The 19,657-nt window shown below is 42.2% G+C and overlaps 3 protein-coding genes across 3 annotated transcripts; all 3 read right to left on the minus strand.

Annotated features, from left to right (window-relative positions):
* Positions 1-668: 668 nt before the first annotated feature.
* On the minus strand, positions 669-1,484 carry LOC106826552 (keratin-associated protein 2-1). Its single transcript, XM_070483234.1, has one exon. The coding sequence runs from the start codon at positions 1,411-1,413 to the stop codon at positions 1,027-1,029; it is 387 nt and encodes a 128-aa protein (XP_070339335.1). The 5' UTR covers positions 1,414-1,484; the 3' UTR covers positions 669-1,026.
* An 8,987-nt stretch (positions 1,485-10,471) lies between these two features.
* Positions 10,472-11,870, minus strand: LOC106826396 (keratin-associated protein 4-11-like). Its single transcript, XM_070482157.1, has one exon. The coding sequence runs from the start codon at positions 11,829-11,831 to the stop codon at positions 11,079-11,081; it is 753 nt and encodes a 250-aa protein (XP_070338258.1). The 5' UTR covers positions 11,832-11,870; the 3' UTR covers positions 10,472-11,078.
* Positions 11,871-15,437: 3,567 nt separating this feature from the next.
* On the minus strand, positions 15,438-16,582 carry LOC123276306 (keratin-associated protein 4-6-like). Its single transcript, XM_070482158.1, has one exon. The coding sequence runs from the start codon at positions 16,524-16,526 to the stop codon at positions 15,846-15,848; it is 681 nt and encodes a 226-aa protein (XP_070338259.1). The 5' UTR covers positions 16,527-16,582; the 3' UTR covers positions 15,438-15,845.
* Positions 16,583-19,657: the final 3,075 nt, after the last annotated feature.

Genomic DNA, 19,657 nt, shown 5'->3' on the forward strand with positions numbered 1-19,657 from the left:
GTACCAACTATATACCAAACACTGAGCTCAGTACTGGGAGCCAAGATAAATAAACTGTGGTCCCCTCGTTGGAGACAGAGAAATAGATAATCTCAATACAATGCCTTATGGGGAGGGATGTAAGCACAGGATGCTATTGGCACACGTTAAGGGCACCTAAACTACCTGTGTGTCTGTGTGTGTGTCTGTGTGTGTGTGTGGTGGAGGCGTTAGGACAAGAATCTTGGAAATGACTCAGAGTTAGGTAGGTGGAGAAGGTGGAGGGAAGGGGTAGTTAAGAGGATACTCCAGATAAATGGAAGAACAAGACAAAAGTAAAGACATATGGACCTGCATGGCATGTGAATTGCAGACACTGTGAGAAGTTCAGTTTTGCTTGAAGTGAAACTTACTGGGGAGCGTTGAGACATGAACCTGGAGATGTGGGCAAAGAACGTGCCACAGAGGACCTGGTGTGCACAGATTCCCTACCACGTGAGCAGTCTGAGCACCAGCCTGGCAGTCCTGTATCGTCTTCCAAGACTCGCACCAGGATTCCTAGCACCTCTCCCTTTCTCTCTTCTGTCTTCCTCATTCTCTCCATCTCTTCTACCTTCTTCCCCTTCACCTTTCTTCCTATTCATTGTCTGTTCATCTGTGTACACTAATAAACAGGCACTAATGAATGAGTCAGATAGCAGGAGGGTTGCAGGAAAATTAATTTATTGAAAACAAAAGAGCAGCACATTATTAAAGATGATGGGGAGGGTTTGAGTAGCGTCCGGATTTCAGGATGGGTTTGCGAAGTCCCCTCTGGGGACTTTTAAAGTTGGACTTACCATCCTTGGTGACTTCTGCTGACGGAGACACCTGGGAATTTGGTGGGGGTGGTGATAGACATCTGCTTGTGCATCATGCTATATCCACATGCAAGATGTAAAAATGACTACTGCCACCTTATGAAAAAAATCTTTTTTCTTTCAACTTGATTAAAATGCAGAATAGGTGATAGGCTCCAGCATGTCGTTCTGCGGGTACGGTGGGGTTTCAGCAGCGGGAGGTCCTGCAGACAGTGCGGCAGGGGGCCGGCTGGCAGAAGCGGGGCCGGCAGCAGGGGGACTGCACAGAGATGGGCCGGCAGCAGGTGGAGGCCCAGCAGCAGGGCCGGCAGACCACGGCCGTGCAGGACGTGGGGCAGCAGCTGATGGGGCGGCAGCAGCCCTCCTGCAGGGAGCAGGGGTCACAGCAGATGGGGCGGCGGCAGGGCTCGCAGATGGAGCGCGTGTAGCGGGGCACGCAGGTCACGGGGCGGCACACGGTGGTCTGGCAGGACACGGGGCGGCAGCAGCAGGGGTCGCGGCGGAAGCAGGGCTGGCAGCAGCCTCTCCCAAGGCTCAGGGAGGAGAAGGTGGAGCCACAGCAGGAGCCTGTCATGGTGGTGTCTGGGTCTGGGCTGGGTTGGGCTGGTGAGAGTAGTTGAGTGTTCTCAGGTGTGAATGTCTTCCTCCTGCTCTGGGCCCTTTATATACCCTGGCCTGGTGCTGATGACCCCCAGGACACATGGCCACTTCCTCATTAATCTTCTGGCCAATTAAGTGAGAATTTAATAGTAGACGAATGGTGTTTTTGGTAATCCTTGACCTCATACGTATCCACACACTCACACCACAAATATTCCTTCATTTTCTCGTATTGTTTATTCTAACCAAATGTAAACATTGGATTTGATTCTGATGAATTTCCCTTTGAAATTTTCATGACTCATAAAAGACAAAAGAATGTGTTTTCTAAATTAGAATAGTATCTAATCACTTTGCCCTTTGGCCCTGAAGTTAGCATTTTGTTCCTTGACTTCAAAGACTCTCATAATTACCACCAAACGGTGACTCGCCCTGTTTCCACCCCTGCTCATGGCAGTGACAGGTTAACAGCAGCACTCCAGTGCAGACCTACAGCCACCTTCCCAGATGTCTCCTTCCAAGACTCACTGGAAGACAGGTTTGTGGTTTTTCATATGAGAAGGAACCACATGGCACCTGGAGCCCGGCCACCCTGGTTTAGTCACTCTCCCCCAAAAGGGCCTGGGCTGTCCTGTGCTGGTTGTTGATGTCTTTCCATTCACCTGGAATGACCTCCTCATCCTTCCAAGACAAACTCCACTTCTGCCTTGATTGTAAAGCCCTCATCAAGGATTCATTGCAGTTTTTATCTTTGTAATTTATTTGGGATTAGTCACTGCATGTGTGGAATCCAGGAAGGGACCGTCAGGGATATATAGGCCTGTCCCCTCATTTTAAGGAGAGATCAGGTGTGTTCACCACAGTCACACAATGAGGCCACAGAATGAGGTCTGGGGTCCGGTGTCTTCATTCCTCAGTAAGCTGCCTCCGTGAGTTTTATGTTTATCAGTCTCGAGTAGTCCAGAGTCTTCAGACAGGACAGAGAAGGTCTCAAGCCTTAAAGTAAGTAGTATCATTAAAAGTGATCGAGAAGACAATTAGGGCACTGTTTTACCCCAATGATAGGTGATCTGAGAGGGCCTCCGGACTTCCATGCTGCATCAGGCTGGGCACCAGAGCACAGGCTTCCCCTTGAGGATCAACCAAGGTGGCCAGATGGGGGCCCGCTCATTTCCCTGATGGCAGTCTCAAGGTGTAGTCTGGTTTCCCTTGGTAACTCATCGTGGCACTGTGAGATACTCGCTTGTATAAATCCTTTTCTCATTATTTATTTGTACCTTCACCCTATACATTACCTTTCAAGATGAGTTCCATAAATTCACTTCTTATTTATGAAGTAGATCTACATTTTCCTTTAAATTTGAAAAAAAAAAAGAATCCTGTCCAGTGAACCCCACTGCACTACACGAAAAAAGGAGGGACAAGAGCTTGTAAACCACCACTCAAATATTTTTTGTACATCATTTGTGCTAAAATTACCCTCTCAGGCTTTGGGGAGGGGGGCGCTTTTTGCTGTTGTCATGGGGGGTTAGTTCCATTTTTGCGTTGATGATACCATGGAAGATATCACAGATGTGAATTATACCAAATTCATTCCCTGCATTCCTCATGCCAAGATTCCCTCTTGTCCTTTCATAATAATAGTTGATGTTTTTCTGTACAGACTAAATAATTCTCTGAGATAATATGGCTAGAATTACATGCTTTATTCTAGGCAAAATTATATTATAATTTGGTATAAAGATAATGCTTTCTGATTTGTTTACAAATAGACTGTTTAGTTATGACCAATGTTCTGTGGTCATTTTTGGCCTCAACAGTCCTTTGAACTACTGCCTGGTATCATAGTTTTACAAGGAATCTTATTTTCTTTTCTAACTAGGCTCTTACTGGAAGCTCACACTCCTTGTCCTCTAAAAACAGTTTATAATAGCTCCTTCTGGATGTATTGGGGGGTTTTTTGTTGATGCTAGATACTAGCTGCCATTTCTTCCTCCTACTATGCAAAAACTTTAAGTTACCATTTATTGAGGATTTGGTATGTTCCAGGAACTATAATAGCCACTTTACCTGTCTTCTCTGATTAATCATCATCATAGTCAACTGAGGTAGGGATTGTTTTCTCCACTTTGTAGGTGAGGAATCTGAATATGAGGGTAACGAGTTTGCCTGAGGTCACACAGCTCTTAGACAGCAGAGTTTGGATTCAACTCAAGCATGTCCCACCCATAAGCTTGTGCTTTAACAAATATGCTTACAAAAACGGCTGGGATTTTCCTCCAATTTTACATATATAACTTCATTTTTTGTTATCCTTGAGAGCTTAATTTTAGCTGTAAACCTAGAGATTTATTAACCTATGTTCTCCAGGAAGTTTATTAAAATAAAACCAACCCAGCACAAACACTTGGGCGTTCTCCTGTTGTTATTTTATTTATGGAAAACTATCTGCAATCTTACTGCTTGGTGTATTAAGCTGGTTTCTCATTGTCACCACGGTTGAATTAGTCAGCTCTTGCTGTATAGCAAGCAACCACAAACTCTTAGAGCATACCATCACAAGTGTTTATTTCTTGGTCACATTTCTGCAGGTCAGTTGGGTCTTGACTCATTAAGGCTGGTCCTGGGTTCTGGCTAGGGGTTGGTTTGGGACTTCTTCCAAATTAGAGTTGCCAGATTTAGCGAATAAAAGTACAGATTCTCAGCTAAATTTGAATTTCAGAGAAACAGCAAATAAATCTTTAGTATAAGTATGTCTGAGTATGCACGGGGCATACTTATATTACAAATTTATTTGTTGTTGATCTGAAATTCCGACTTAATAAATATATTTTAGCTGGCAACTCTGATGACACAAGCACACGGGAGCAATCCCAATCATGTGAACACATCTCAAGTCTTCGCTTGGGTCGTGTCCTCTAACATGCCATTGTCCAGAGCAAGTCACATGGCGAAGTCTAAGTCACAGAGTGGAAGAGAGGGAGAGGGTACTTCTCCCAGAGGGCTGGGCGGCGGGGAGAGTCAGTATTAATGAAGAATGATCTAAACTATCAGAGCAGTGAATCAATTATTTTAATAATCTTTGTTGTGAAGCTTGGACAAAGACTTTTAGAAGTCAAATTCGATCATGTCTACTGGGTTCATTCATGTGGGTGACTTTTACCTTTTACTCCTCTTTCTCCTTCTCATCCTGGTCAACCAAAAAATGTCATTGATTATATAGGGACTGCTTGATTTCTCTAGGAGAAATTCACGTTGTTAACCTCCTATTAGTTTATATTGATTTGCTGTTCTAAAGAAAAAAATAATCTCCTGAGAATAGCACTGATTTTATGAAAGTGGCTATTGATTTAATCAAATATTTCTTTAGGAATTGTATTCCATTACCTACTATAATTAAAGATTAGGGGCCGGCCTGATGACGCAGCAGTTAAGTGTACACGTTCCGCTTTGACGGCCCAGGGTTCCCCACTTTGGTTCCCAAGTGTGGACATGGCACCACTTGTCAAGCCATGCTGTGGCAGGCGTCCCACATATACAGTAGAGGAAGATGGGGGCAAGGATGTTAGCTCAGGGCCAGTCTTCATCAGCAAAAAGAGGAGGATTGGCAGCAGATGTTAGCTCAGGGCTAATCCTCCTCAAAAAAAAAAAAAAAAAACAAAAAACAACAGTACAGATTATTCCAATGACTGACAGGTGAAATTTTCTCTTGGGAAAAATTAATTGAGAGACTTTAGCAATACAGATTCTAAGTTAACATGTAATCCCCCTTTGACTCTCTCTCTATATATACATGGATTCTAGATACAATTTTTAAAGTAATAAATTTCTGAGGTTAAAAGAAAGAAAATAAAAATCCCTACATGCCAGAATGAAGAAGAAACTCAAGACCAGATTGTTCAGTCTGCGAAGTTGTGCGACAGATTCCTGTGTGCATGTCTGTCTCCGAACTTCTCCTTTTTTATAAGGACACCAGTCATATTGAATTAGGGCCCACGCTAAAGACCTCATTTTAACTTGATTCCCTCTATAAGGACTGTGTCTCCAAATAAGGCCACATTCTGAGGTACTGAGGACTTCAGCATGTGAATTTTGAGGAGACACAATTCAACCCATGATAGCAGTTATTCCAACTGACACTCATACCAGCCATAAATGAGATATCTTTTTTCTTCCCAGCTTCACTAATATTTGGTTTCATCAGTCTTAAATATTTGCCGGCCTGCTATATGTGAGTTCATTTCATTATTGTTTTAATTAGAATCCTATTTACTGGTGAGGTTGAACACATTTTCGTAAACTTTTTGGCCCTTTTAGTTTCCTCCTTTGTAAATTTTCTTTTGTATTCTTTGCCCATTTACATTTTTTATGTCTTTTCTTACTGAATTTTAGGAATTGTTTGTATATTATGGATAATATTAATTCATCTGTTTTATATGCCACAAAAATCTCCTTCCAATTTATCACAGCATATTACAAACATTTTTAATTTTATTGAAATCAAATTTACCAATTTTTCCTTTGTGATTTTCCCTTTTTTGTGTCTTAAGATATCCTTACTACACTGAAGTCAGAAAGTTTTGCTCTTATATATTCTTTTAATAGTTTTGAAAGTTCTTATTTAATGTAGGTATTTGATCCATTTGGGTTTTTTTTTAATTTGGCAAGAAGGAACTGATTTTTTTCCATAGTGAATGCCACACCCAATGCCATTTATTCAATTTTCTACAACCTTTCCACTGTTTGTAATGCCTTCTTTCATAAATTCTAAGATTCCAGATAAGTCTGGATCCGTTCCAGGACTCTCTATCATATTCCACCAATCTATTCGCGCATCACTCCACCAGTATCTCTCTGCCTCAGATATCGTAGCTTCATGATAGATTGCAATGTCTGATAGGAAAAATCTCTTCTACTTATCTTTTTCAACGTCCATTTGGCTTATCTTGGACCTTCTCTTTTCTATATGCATTTTAGAAACAGGTTATCATATTCTGTTAAAAAAAAGTCTAACTGGAATTTTGATCAGAATGGCACTGAATTTATTGATTCAACTAAGAAGAATTCACATACTTACAATATTAGATCTTCCCAATAATAAACATGACGTTAATTCTTCATTTATATACAGATTCTCTGAGAACACTTTGAACTTTTCTTTATAAATATTGCACAATTTGCTTAGATTTATTTTGAAGCAGTTTATAATATTTGTACCTATTATGAATGAGATTGTCCTTTCTATTAAATTGGAATTTTCAATTGACTATTGCAGGTTGTAAGAATGTTTTTGGTTTTTTGTTTGTTGATATTCTGTACAGTGATGCTTCTAAACTCTCTTTTTAGCACAAGTTTGTAGATTTTCCTGGATTTCCTATGTTGACAATAGTATTGTCTACAAATATCAACACTTTTGGTTTTTTTTTTCTATAACATTTTTATTCTTATCAGATTGCATTGGCTAAGACTTTAAACACAACAATGAATGACAGAAGTGATATTAGTCATCCTAGTCTTATCTTGACTTTAATGAGAATACATCTAAAGTTTACTAACACTTATGTTTGCTGTGAAATTTTGATAAATAGCATTTATCAGGATAAAATGGTTCACTTTTAGTCCTAATGTGCTTAGAGTGTTAAAAATAGTGAATGACTATTGTGATGGTTGATTTTATGTGTCAAACTAACAGGGCCATGGGGTGCCTAGACATGTGGTTGAAATTTATTCCAGATGTGTCTGTGAGTGTTTCTGGATGAAATTAACATCTGACTCCTAGACTGAGCAGAGCAGACGGGCCTCTGTAATGTGGGTAGACCTCATCCAATGAACTGAAGATCTGAATAGATCAAAAAGGCTGAGTAGGAGGGAGCTCCTCCTGCCCAGCTGCTTTGATGTCAGTCTTTTCCTGCCTTCAGACTCCAGCTGAAACATAAGCTCTTCTTGGGTCTTCAGCCTGCTGGCTTTTGGACTGGCATTTACACCATTAATTCTCCTGGGTCTCCGGCTTGCTGATTGCAGATCTTGGGACTTCTCAGTCTCTATAATCGTGTGAGCCAATTCTTTATAATAACCCTTTTTCTCTGTGTGTGTGTGTGTGTCTGTGTGTGTCTGTGTCTATATCTCCTGTTGGTTCTGCTTCTCTGGAGAACTCTAATACAGCTGAATTATTTTTTGCAGCTATTGTTGTGATCATATAGTTTTTCTCCTTTAATATACTAGCATCATAAAGTTCATTTGAGTATTTTCTAATTTTGAAGCATTTCTGAGTTTCTAGGACAAACTCTAGCTGGTTCTAATACATTTTTCCTTGTATATATTGCTAAATTTCACTTACTAATATTTATTGGATTTTTGCATCTATGATCTCCAATACTATAGGCTGATAATTTTCCTTTATCACACTGTCCTTGTCTGGTTTTGATATTATGGTGAGACTAGCCTCATAAAAATGAGTTGGGAAGCTTTTCCTTTTTTTCTATTCTAGTTTGAATGGGAGAGAACCTCATTTAATGTTTAGTAAACTTACTTCTAAATCAATATAGGTGGTATTCTTAATATCAATATATATGGCGAGTAAATTTTGGATTATAGATTTAGTTTCTTTAATAGTTTTTGATTTATTTATGTTTTGTGTATCTTATGGAGCTTTGTTAATTTATATTTTTCTAGAAATAGTTAATTTAATCATAATTTTCAAACATATTAGTATATACTTACACATAATGTTCTAATTTTTTTGCAAACCTCTACTCTTTTGGTAGCTGATTATTCCCCTTTTTAAGCATAATATTATTTGTCAGTCTTTTAATCACTCTTCTTTCTCTCTTTCATCAGTTTTGCCACACTTTTCTATTTTATTAGCTCTTTATTATGTTTACATAATTTATTTTATCAAACTTTTACCTTTATTGTATTTATATAATAAATTTTATTAAAATTTTAAAAATATGTTATTATTAATTTTAAATTTCTTATTATAACCTTTCTTCTACATTGGGTGGACTGACTGATGGAGGTGGGGTGGGGATGCAATAGAAGGGGGAATCTCAAAGTGAGATCCCAAAGCCTGACTTCAAGTATGAACTCATATAATACTAACCTGCGCCAGTGTCATAGATAAAATAGAATATAAACTTTCACTCTTCCAATCTGAACAGAAAAGTTTTGGATACGTAAAACCCACAATATCATGGTCTACAACTTCCCCCATGATTTCAGAACTTAAGAGATCATTACAATACTCCTGGTTTTTGTTTGTCAAATTTAAAGGATGTTTCCTCTTACTATATTCCATCTTGATTCAAATCAGCTAAAGCAGACTCCAATTGAGTTGTGTAAGAAGGGAATTATACTATTACAAGACAGTGTCATAACTCTATGATTATCTTGGCAACATTTCTCTAAAGACGTTTGAAGAAGCATGAAGCAGACTAGTGATGTCTTGAACAGATAATCTTAAACCTGATCAGCTGAGTAACTTAAGACAATTTCATAGCCTGGTAATTGACTAATCTCATAGTTAGTAAAAAGGATCAAGAACAGAGGTTCCTACCACAGGGCCACATCGTAATCACTGATAGTGTATTTTCAAGTTCATATTTTCAAATGCAAATGCTGGCACCACTCTTGGAAAGTCTAATTCTGATGTGCACCCCAGCTGAGCATCACTCAAGACTACAAATTAATTCCAATTAAAAAATCCTCAAGGAGCCAGCCTGGTGGTGCAGTGATTAAGTTCCCACATTCCGAGATTCAGCAGCCCGGGGTTCGCCGGTTCGGATGCTGGGTGCGTACGTGGCACTGCTTGGCAAGCCATGCTGTGGTAGGCGTCCCACATATAAAGTAGAGGAAGATAGGCAGGGATGTCAGCTCAGGGCCAGTCTTCCTCAGCAAAAAGAGGAGGATTGGCAGCAGATGTTAGCTCAGGGCTAATCTTCCTCAAAACATAAATAAATAGGGGCTGGCCCTGTGGCCTGCAGCGGCCCAGGTTTTTACCAGTTCGATCCTGGGCACAGACATGACACTGCTCACCAAGCCATGTTGAGGCAATGTCCCACATGCCACAACTAGAAGGAGCTGCACTAAGATATACAACTATGTACCGGGGGGATTTGGGGAGATAAAGCAGGAAAATAAATAAAGAAAGAAAAGAAAAGAAAATGAAAAAGTAAATAAATAAAAATAAAAAATCCTCAAAAGGAGAAACCGATTTCTGGAATTCCAGCCTCCCAACGTCAATATACGTGAGGATGTTAAGTGAGGAGATGATTGAATTATGAGGAAGACCCTGAGAGACTCCCCTCAGGAACTCTCCACACTATCCGGATGAGGAGTAATTCCTCAAAAATGCAATGAAATATAACTCATCAAATTGTAATGGTTCTGTGTATATTGCCTTTTTCATGTCAATCCTTCCACAATAAAGTGGTTGAAGAAAAATAGAATGAAATATGCATTTCTTCTCAGCAGAATTCGACAGGAAATATAACTCACTTTGTGATTATAAATTCTGAAACATTGTTTGTTAGATGAAATGAATTGAACATGTTAAATTCTTTACAGAAGCTTTTCCTTCTTTCATTGACATGCACTCAGAAATCTAGGTTTACCCTGTTCTCCAAAATAGGGCCAATGCTATTGAGGAGAGTAATGTGTCAAGGATGTAATGTGTTTCTTTTTTTTGAGAAAGATTAGCCCTGAGCTAACTACTGCCAATCCTCCTCTTTTTGCTGAGGAAGACTGGCCCTGAGCTGACATCCGTGCCTATCTTCCTCTACTTTACATGTGGGACGCCTACCACAGCATGGTGTGCCAAGTGGTGCCATGTCCGCACTTGGAATCCGAACCTGTGAACCCCGGGCCGCAAAAGCAGAATGTGCGAACTTAACCGCTGCACCACTGGGCCAGCCCTGTAATGTGTTTTAATTAAGAGCTAAAGACGTGCATTAAATCTGTCCCAATTTAGGATATTAAGACACATAAACGCATGCGGACATACACATACACACACACACACCACTTTTGTTCGAATATGTTAAATTATCTATATTTGATACAACATTTATTTTCAAAGTGGTTTCAACATAGGTTGTTTTTCTTGTGTCTTCATGTAAAATTGCCTACTTATGAAGTTAAAAGATCAAAATAGGGAATGATGCCAATGAATCCTTATGTGCAGAAAAGTTTATTAGAAAGCAGAGAAGCAACAAAACGTAAGAAATTCACTCCAGGAGAAAATACAGGCTGAACCTGGACCCCCAGGTCTGATGGTATCAAATCAGTGCCACAGAAGGGCTACAAATAGTGTCCACCTTGTTGGAAGGATAATCTAGAACCCCAGTGTGATAAGGAAGAATGAGAAATTTAGAGGACTGGGATAATTTCTTAACTGATGGATTGCAAATTAATTCATATTTGGTGCCCACAGTGAAAGGGAAATATAGCAAGGGAGAGAGTTTCAAATGAACCAGAATGTGCTTGGAGAGTCAGTGGGACGGTGGTGGGCTCGTTGGAAACATGAGGCCCAACTCATTAAATATCAACCAAACTCCATGTATCCTAATGGTCAGCACAAAAGAAGGGTCTACATCTGTGAGGACAGAGGTAAACAGAAAAGGTGGTCACCGAGCAGGGGCCTCAGCAGCAAGAGGAGGGGCAGCACACAGGGCGGGGGCAGGTGGAGATGACACAGGTGGGGCGGTAGCAAGTGGTGTGGCAGGAGACCCGGCCACAGACTGGGCGCAGACAGCAGGAGGGGCGGCAGCAGCTGGAGTCGCAGCAGCTAGAACTGGAGCAAGAGGGCTGGCAGCAGCTGGAGATGCAGCACTGGGGCTGGTAGCAGCTGGACACGCTGCAGCTGGGGCGGCAGCAGCTGGAGATGTAGCACTGGGGCCTGCAGCAGCTGGACACATCACAGCTGGGGCGGCAGCAGCTGGACACACTGCAGCTGGGGCGGCAGCAGGTGGAGCCACAGCTACTGGATCCACTGCAAGAAGGGCGGCAGCAGCTGGAGATGCAGCACTGGGGCCTGCAGCAGCTGGACACATCACAGCTGGGGCGGCAGCAGCTGGACACACTGCAGCCTGGGCGGCAGCAGCTAGAGATGCAGCACTGGGGCCTACAGCAGCTGGACACACTGCAGCTGGGGCGGCAGCAGCTGGAGATGCAGCACTGGGGCCTGTAGCAGCTAGACACACTACAGCTGGGGCGGCAGCAAGTGGGCTGGCAGCACACAGATTGGCTGCAGCTGGGGCGAGAGCAGCTGGAGATGCAGCACTGGGACCTGCAGCAGCTGGACACATCACAGCTGGGGCGGCAGCAGGTCTCCTGGCAGAGGCCTTGGCCACAGCTGTTCTCAGAGCAGATGGAGCCACAACAGGAGCTGACCATGGTGTCGAGGTTGGAGGTTCTGGGTGGGTTTCCGGGAGAGTGAGGTTCTTGTTTGGGAGTCTCCTTGGCGCACATCCCCCTTTATACCCCGCTGAAGGGCTGCTATCTCCACGTCATTATTTCCTCGTTATTGTTTACCTGACTGGAAAAATTAATCATTTAATTACATAATTGTGTGTTTCTAGTCAAATACTCCCAAATGGAGGCAATAACACATTTTTTTTCCTGGTCTGCTCTCGTGTTTCCAACTGAAAGATTTGTCACATCTCTTCCTTAGTGGGTGTCACCTTTGTTCCTGGTGGTTGCAGTGTCTCTTACAAAGCACTCATCACATGACTCTGACATTTATTTTTTAATATGACATTTCTTCCTATCTGTACACTACTGCCTGAAAACCATGGAGAACGGTGCTTACAATGCTAACGTATCTTTTGTCGTCAACGATGAGGGGCACCTGCTGGTCAGGTGAGATTCTGGGAAGGAATTAGAAAGAAAGACCCATTTGAGGGGAAGGTGCGCCATCTATAATGGGGATGACTGTGGGCATCTTGGATGGCCAGGGAGATGTCGGGCCCCAAGGGAGCCTCACACTCTGTGCCAGGTCTTATTCCGCTGTCTCAAGCTGAAGCACTTAGCGGTGACTCACTGCTTTCAAATAGTAAAAATACATTATTGCTATGCATCTTCCAGAATAGGCATTAAAAGTGGGAAGCTTTGATTTATCTTTTGATTATCAGACTTGCACAGTGGATATTTCATTACAGAAGCATTCATTACATATAAACAATTTTTGGAGTGATTCAGCCTTCACTACCACGCATCTAAGCCATGCGTTGGCTGCGACGGGGCCATAACAGATGCACTCTCATGTCTTCCCTGTAGGTACTTGCATAAGACACATGCATAGGAAACAGAGTTTGGCAACAATTAAAATAATGACAATTACTTTAATTAAATAACTAAAATCAAAACATGTACTCTGTGGATAAATTCCACACACCCTCAATGAAGGTGATGACATACTAACATCTATCATTTCTGAAGTGTTCACTGTGAACCAGGCATTATGCTGAAAATATTTGTTTTTAATCTTTAAGCCAACCCTATCCGGTAGTGTGTATCCTTATTACTATTTTAGTGGAAAAGGCAAAAGAAGCATAGAGAAGTTAAAGGAAAGAAAAACTTCTACAAGATTAAACTGAAAGTAAGCATGCCTTAATCTTAGAGTAGTTGAGGAAAGGATAAAGAAGAAAGCTTGCAAGCCTTTGCTGAAGCTGTTTCATCTTTCTGGAATGTTTCTTTTTCTTGTTGGCACTTCAAACTCCTATTCATCTGTCAAGACCCAGCTGAAATGCTTCTTCCTCAATGATATTCTTCCTGACAAACTACTCGATTCAAATATAATTCTTCCCAGCCTTGTGCTCCTAATTTAGCACACCCACAGTTATTTACTTCTGTCCTCCCCTCAGTTCCAATGCAGACACCTTAAAGGTATGAGCTACGACAATTATTTTTGTTGCCATGTTGCTCAGCACAAGGGTGAGACGGAGGACACTAGTGATAACTGTTTGTTGAGCGTATGAAGTCTTTGTGATGACATGGGGGCAGATCATGGTCGTTTAAAAATATATATCTTTTAACTGATGCAGAAAAGAGGGAGAAACATTCCAAACAAAGAGATCATAGTCTCATTTGAGGAAAATCACACTTACTGATGTGGTAAGTAACATGTCACCTGATTAATAACCTATGTGGAAGTTGTGGAAGTAGATTCGATCCAAAGGATGGGACGTGCTGTTTACAGATAACCATGGATACTGTGCTTAACGCACATGCGTCTGTTCACAGAGAGAATGGATAGGAAGGGGATAAACACCAAATGGTAACACTGGCTCTCCTTCACCTCCTGACTTCCCAGTTTTGCTCTCGTTGCTGGAAATAACCACTGTTCCCGGTTTGATGTCAACCAACCAAAAATATCTGCTGAACATCTATTGTCTTAGTTTGAATTCTGCCCAAAGACCCTGAGACAAAGATGTGAGCACGGACCGTTTACTTGGGAGGTGACCCCGGGAAATACAAGGGAGAAAGTGGGGAAAATAGTGGAGAAGAAGAAAAACCCAGAAAACCTGTGTTCGTGATGAGGTTGCCACTGTGGGCAACTGGGGAACAAAGCTGGGGCCATGTCTGAGGCTGGAGGTGGTCAGTGGCCATGATCGTATGCCTGGAAAATCCCAGAGAGTCAGCTGAGGCTTAGTGCTAACGGCGAGGTCAGACACAAGGCAGACTTAGAAAGACAATAAATTATGCACTAGCAATATTCATCTATAAATTGTAATGGAAAACACGTACTCACAATTCTCAACAATAAACATAAAGAAATGTGTAAATAAATCTGCCAAGCAGTACGGTTGGCCTGTAGGGAAGAAAAAGTGTTAACATTTCCTGAAGGACATAAAATCTTATTTGAATAAACATCAGAACAAGAAATGTTTGGCCAAAGCTGGATTTGGGAATAAGTACATGCTTGTGATATAAACACATTTAATAAGGACGTCCCTCCATTTGTAACAATGAGTCTTGAATGGGACTGGCAAAGGCTAATGAAGGGGAAGTCATTTTTGATCACAAGCTTTGTGTTCTTTTAACTTGTAAAAAGTGTGTGTTTGTGTTTAAGTGATATAATAGTCCTTAGAAAAGAATCATTGTGATTTAATAAAATTCACAATTTTTTCTGTCGATTCAGTTGCATACGTATTCTGCTGTGAGGTTTATAGTCCTATTTATCATGCACTAAAAGATTAAACAGACATGTCATTCAATCATTCTCCCTCTCAAATTATCTATAGTGAATGCCAGATTGGTTCTGGGGACCATTTGGGTCCCCGGGAAGCAGACGCTGATGGAGGTTAGCAGGCAGGAAGTTTGTTGAGGGATGCTCTTGGGATTAACACCTGTGGAAGGGACGAGAAGGAAGCAGGAATGGACATGGAGAAAGGAAGCTGGGATGCAGTCTCAGTGGAGATCTCTGCAGACTGCTGAGCATGACACCGGAAAGAGGTCTCTTGGGCAAAAACTCAGCAGGACCTCTGGCCTTTCAGCAGGCCTGCTTCATTCATTTACATGCCCCGCTCTGCCCTGAAGGCAGCCCCTCTGGAAGCTCTGACTGTCAGAATAAAGCAGAACCACCAGGTAGTGGAGAAAGGACTCACTGCATGTGCCTCTGAGCAGAAAAGACACAGACTTTGCTAAACTATCTATTGGCTGCTTTCATGGGTGAAAAAAACTGAAAGCTGATAATTTTTAAAAATCGTGAATTGTGATTAGTCTTTCCAAAACTTTTCCTATCACTGTTATTCATGGATGCTCCATGACATTCGTTTTACTCTGTTTTTCTCTACAGACAATAAGATGACCAGCTGAGTTGTCTGAGACTAAAATGACTTTCTAGAGGAAACTAGGCAGTGACCAAGGCCATTGGCCCTCTGCTGGAGGTTGACTAATTTGTGCGGTCTGTCTGACAGGTGTTGGAAAGTAAAATTACCCAGGACCCAAATATAAAATATTTAAAAAGACAGTTAGAATCACATTCAATTTTCAGTGCCAATAGAAAGAGATTTATTTTGGTACATGGAAATAGCAAGATATAAGAAAGTCTTTGCAAAGGGGTACACAGAAAGACTTCAATGGAGTTCGATGTCACAGGGGTTAAACTCTGTGGCCCCACAAGTGATGGAGAGAATCTTCAAATTCCTTGAGTACGAAGAACGGATGTCCTGAAGGCAAAGGGAGGAATGTTGCGGGAATTTAATTCATCAGGAGATTGTAATGAATTCATTTGGAAGGGAAGCAGTTTGGACAGAAGTTAGAATGTGGACACAGAACTAACAGGACTGGGGTTTGCTTATGGGTCTCAAGAGAACAATTCTCTTCAGCACTCCACATTTTTGAAAAGGTGGGTCTGCATCTGTGGGGAGGGAGGCAGTGAGGAAGGGCTGCATTCAAAGCAGAGGTTCAGCAGCAAGAGGAGGGGCAGCACACAGGGCGGGGGCAGGTGGAGATGACACAGGTGGGGCGGTAGCAAGTGGTGTGGCAGGAGACCCGGCCACAGACTGGGCGCAGACAGCAGGAGGGGCGGCAGCAGCTGGAGCCGCAGCAGCTAGAACTGGAGCAAGAGGGCTGGCAGCAGCTGGAGATGCAGCACTGGGGCTGGCAGCAGCTGGACACGCTGCAGCTGGGGCGGCAGCAGCTGGAGATGCAGCACTGGGGCCTGCAGCAGCTGGACACATCACAGCTGGGGCGGCAGCAGCTGGACACACTGCAGCTGGGGCGGCAGCAGCTAGAACTGGAGCAAGAGGGCTGGCAGCAGCTGGAGATGCAGCACTGGGGCTGGCAGCAGCTGGACACGCTGCAGCTGGGGCGGCAGCAGCTGGAGATGCAGCACTGGGGCCTGCAGCAGCTGGACACACTGCAGCTGGGGCGGAGGAAGGTGGGCTGGCAGCACACAGACTGCTGGCACTGGGGCCTGCAGCAGCTGGAGATGCAGCACTGGGGCCTGCAGAAGCTGGACACACTGCAGCTGGGGCGGAGGCAGGTGGTTCTGCAGCACGTGATCTGACAACAGCTGGGGCGGCAGCAGGTCTCCTGGCCACAGCCCTGGTCAGAGCAGACGGAGCCACAACAGGAGCTGACCATGGTGTCAGTGGAAGGCTTGGGGTTCCACAAGTGGGTAGGAGTGGGTTTCACAAGAGTGGTTTCCTGAGTTTGAGAGTCTCCCATCCCGCTCCCCTTTTATACTCCGCTGAGTAGCTGATGTTACCATGAGTAGCAGGCTTTCCTTGTTGTTTTTCCTGCTGGGGAGTTAATTAATATTACTGAGTTAATAATTGTGCTTATTAGGTTAAACATGCCAGAATTTCTAAGAAAAGCATCATTTCCTTCTTCTGCAGCGATTCATTGATCGTGTTAAGCCAGGTGACACCACTTTCATGTTTCTTCCTCTGCCTATGTGTCTTCCAAGTTGGGAATATCATACGATATTCTATTACAGAGATTTTACATGTGTCACCTTTTCCTTTTCTTTGCATGATTCTAGATAATATTTTGAGGGTGGTTATCACAAGGCCAAATCTCTTTATATGTCAAAGGAGAAAAATGCCTGCTGCTGTCCGGTGGAGCGCTGAGAAGGAAACAGGGGGAAAGACTCACCATTGGGGTTACTTGTGCATGATGGGGGATCTGTGGTCTGGGGGCCTGGTGGCCTTTATACTCTCGTACAATGAGGGGAGACTCGGATGTGTTTCCTGGGTGACTGGGGGGTCAGGAGGTTACAGAGTCGTCCCAATCTCACTGTAATGATGCTCCTCAAGAGTTAGTTTTTAATCACTCCTTCCAATGGGCAGACTTTTCCTTACAAAGACAAACTTCCTCCCCAGGAATCTTCACACACAGTAGGCTAAAGGCGAGTGCGTTGACGTACCTGCTGGTGGGCCAACAGATGCAATGCCTTCTGCATTATGTGGAAGGTTTCATTTAAAGCCTTTCTCTTTACCCTTTCAGTAATTTGAATTCAAGTCACTCTGCTTAGATAAAGAGGATATAAACAGATAAGCCTCACTCTTTGTCCTGTAGGCACGTAAATAAGATATATTAAGAGGCACGATTTTGGCAAATATTCAAAGCGTCAAAGTATTAGGGTCCACAATGAGCGTTATGTGTATGAGTCGTATGTACTTGCGGTGAAAAGTGAGATAATATAAACAGCTACTGTTTGGGAGTGCTGCCACGTGCCAGACATTCTGCTGAATGCTCTGTAGTTATTGCCTTGGTCTTTCCTCTCAAAGAACAGTGAGTTGCTCATTATTCTCTTAGAGTCACACAGAAGTGCGTTAAGTTGTTAGATCCTGTCAGTCTGTGAAGGGTAAGCAGTACCAGTTCCACACCTTCGGTTGCGCTGTTTTATCCTGTTAGAATGCTTCTTCTCCTACTTCTTCTCAGCAGTTTCTTACCATTCCTTTAAGTTCCAGCCCGGATGTCTCCTTCTCCCATGTTTTCCTCGACACACATTTTGCTAAACCTCCGCTCCTCCCCCTTTATGCTTGCTATCACATTGTGGAAGTCTCAGACTTCACACGTCCGGTTCTAACCTAAACCCGCTTGCCTGTCCGTCTCCAGCTGGATGGTCAACACCTGAGTGGACACTTGAACCACATGTTGTTATCATCATGCGTGGAGCGGAGGACGCCATCAGTGTTTCCTTTTTATTCCTAGAAATCTCTTTTTAAATTATATTTCGGAATTGTGCCAAATATCTTTGTTTCCAAAGTAAATTCTCTGAAGGGGACCACGTTTAAGGAATTCTCCTATTCCTGTTCCTTCCTTGTAGGCCCTCCCTCCCCCATAGACGGCCATATTTATAATTTAACATTTTCCTTCCCATTGCTATTTTAAATATAAATATATTTGGGTTTCATACTTGTATCACCTTTGTTTCTTAGATAAATGGTTGTATACTGCGCACTTTGTTCCAACTGGCTTTTCTCCACTTAACAATTGATCCCAGAGCTCAGCTCACAGTGGTATGTTCAGATATCCTTCATTCCATTCTCAGCCACAATGGAGTCCATTCTGCGGACATCATACAGCTTATTTAGCCAGCCTCCTGTAGATGGACATTTGGGTTGTTTCCAGGCGTTCACTATTAAAATAATATTGTGCCTTGAAAACAAGAAGTATTTTTGTTATTCTGAGGATTGAGAGTTCAATGTGTATCTACAAGATCTACCTTGTTGATTTTGTTTAGTTCTTTCATATTCTTATTAATTTTTCTCCTCATCTTCTCACCTTAAATGCAAAGTGTGTTAAAGTCTTCAGTTGCTGGTCTCTTTCTCTTCTATTCTCGCATCACCTGTGGTCTCTGTTTCTGAAGTTCAGCTGTGTAGTTATATTTTCACTGAGCCTTTACCATGAGAAAGCGTCCCACGTTGTCTCCTGTGACGCTTTTTGTGTGACTCCAACTTGTTTGATAACAAAATCGGGACCCCTGCTTTCTTTTATTTGCATATTCTGTGATATAACCTCCTCTATTCCCTTACTTTTAGCGCTCTGAGGCTGGTTGTTTTAGCTGTATCTTGTGTCTACGGCATAGTAGTGGGTGTTTACTTTTCAGTCAATCTGCAAATCTCTTTCTTTTTACCTGTGAGTTGAGACTCTTACATGTGTTGGTGTAACCATTGATCAATATGTTTGGCTTCAGTTGTGTCGTTTTATTATAAATATAGTGATATACCTATGTAATATAATAAATAGTCATATATAATAATAGTGATATATAACATGTAGTGAATTATGTTTTATATATAATATGTATGTTAAACAGTTATGTCTCTATCTCCGTATCTCTGTAACTAATCTTTCACTATTTGTTTTATTCCCTCTCTGTTTCTCTCTCTCTCTCTCAATGTGTATTTTGGTACTCAGGAAGATTTGTATCTTGTACTAACAGCTACCTTCGTAGAAATGTCTTTATATAATACCCGAGGAGTCTGATTTTTTGGCTATCGTCAGTTGATTCTCTTCTTTCAGAAACATTAGAATTACCTACTTACTTCTTAGTCCTCCCTGTCCTGCCGCATCAGATTTGAGTTCCTATTTAATACCCGTAGGCAATCAGCAATATTTTCTACTTTATGTACTCTCTCTCCTTTCCCTCCATTTTTTGGTAATTGTCCTACATCTGCATGGTCAGTACATGGCCATTACACATCACATTGCCTCTCTCATGTTCCACACTCAATGTTAGTTCTATGAATAATATGGATGCATAT

The sequence above is a fragment of the Equus asinus genome, chromosome 13, assembly GCF_041296235.1.
Source record: "Equus asinus isolate D_3611 breed Donkey chromosome 13, EquAss-T2T_v2, whole genome shotgun sequence".
In the NCBI taxonomy this organism is placed as follows: Eukaryota; Metazoa; Chordata; class Mammalia; order Perissodactyla; family Equidae; genus Equus; species Equus asinus.

What these genes read in the sequence shown, in the direction of transcription:
- LOC106826552 (XM_070483234.1), bottom strand. Translation starts at nt 1,413, where the DNA reads ATGACAGGCTCCTGCTGTGGCTCCACCTTCTCCTCCCTGAGCCTTGGG.
- LOC106826396 (XM_070482157.1), bottom strand. Translation starts at nt 11,831, where the DNA reads ATGGTCAGCTCCTGTTGTGGCTCCATCTGCTCTGAGAACAGCTGTGGC.
- LOC123276306 (XM_070482158.1), bottom strand. Translation starts at nt 16,526, where the DNA reads ATGGTCAGCTCCTGTTGTGGCTCCGTCTGCTCTGACCAGGGCTGTGGC.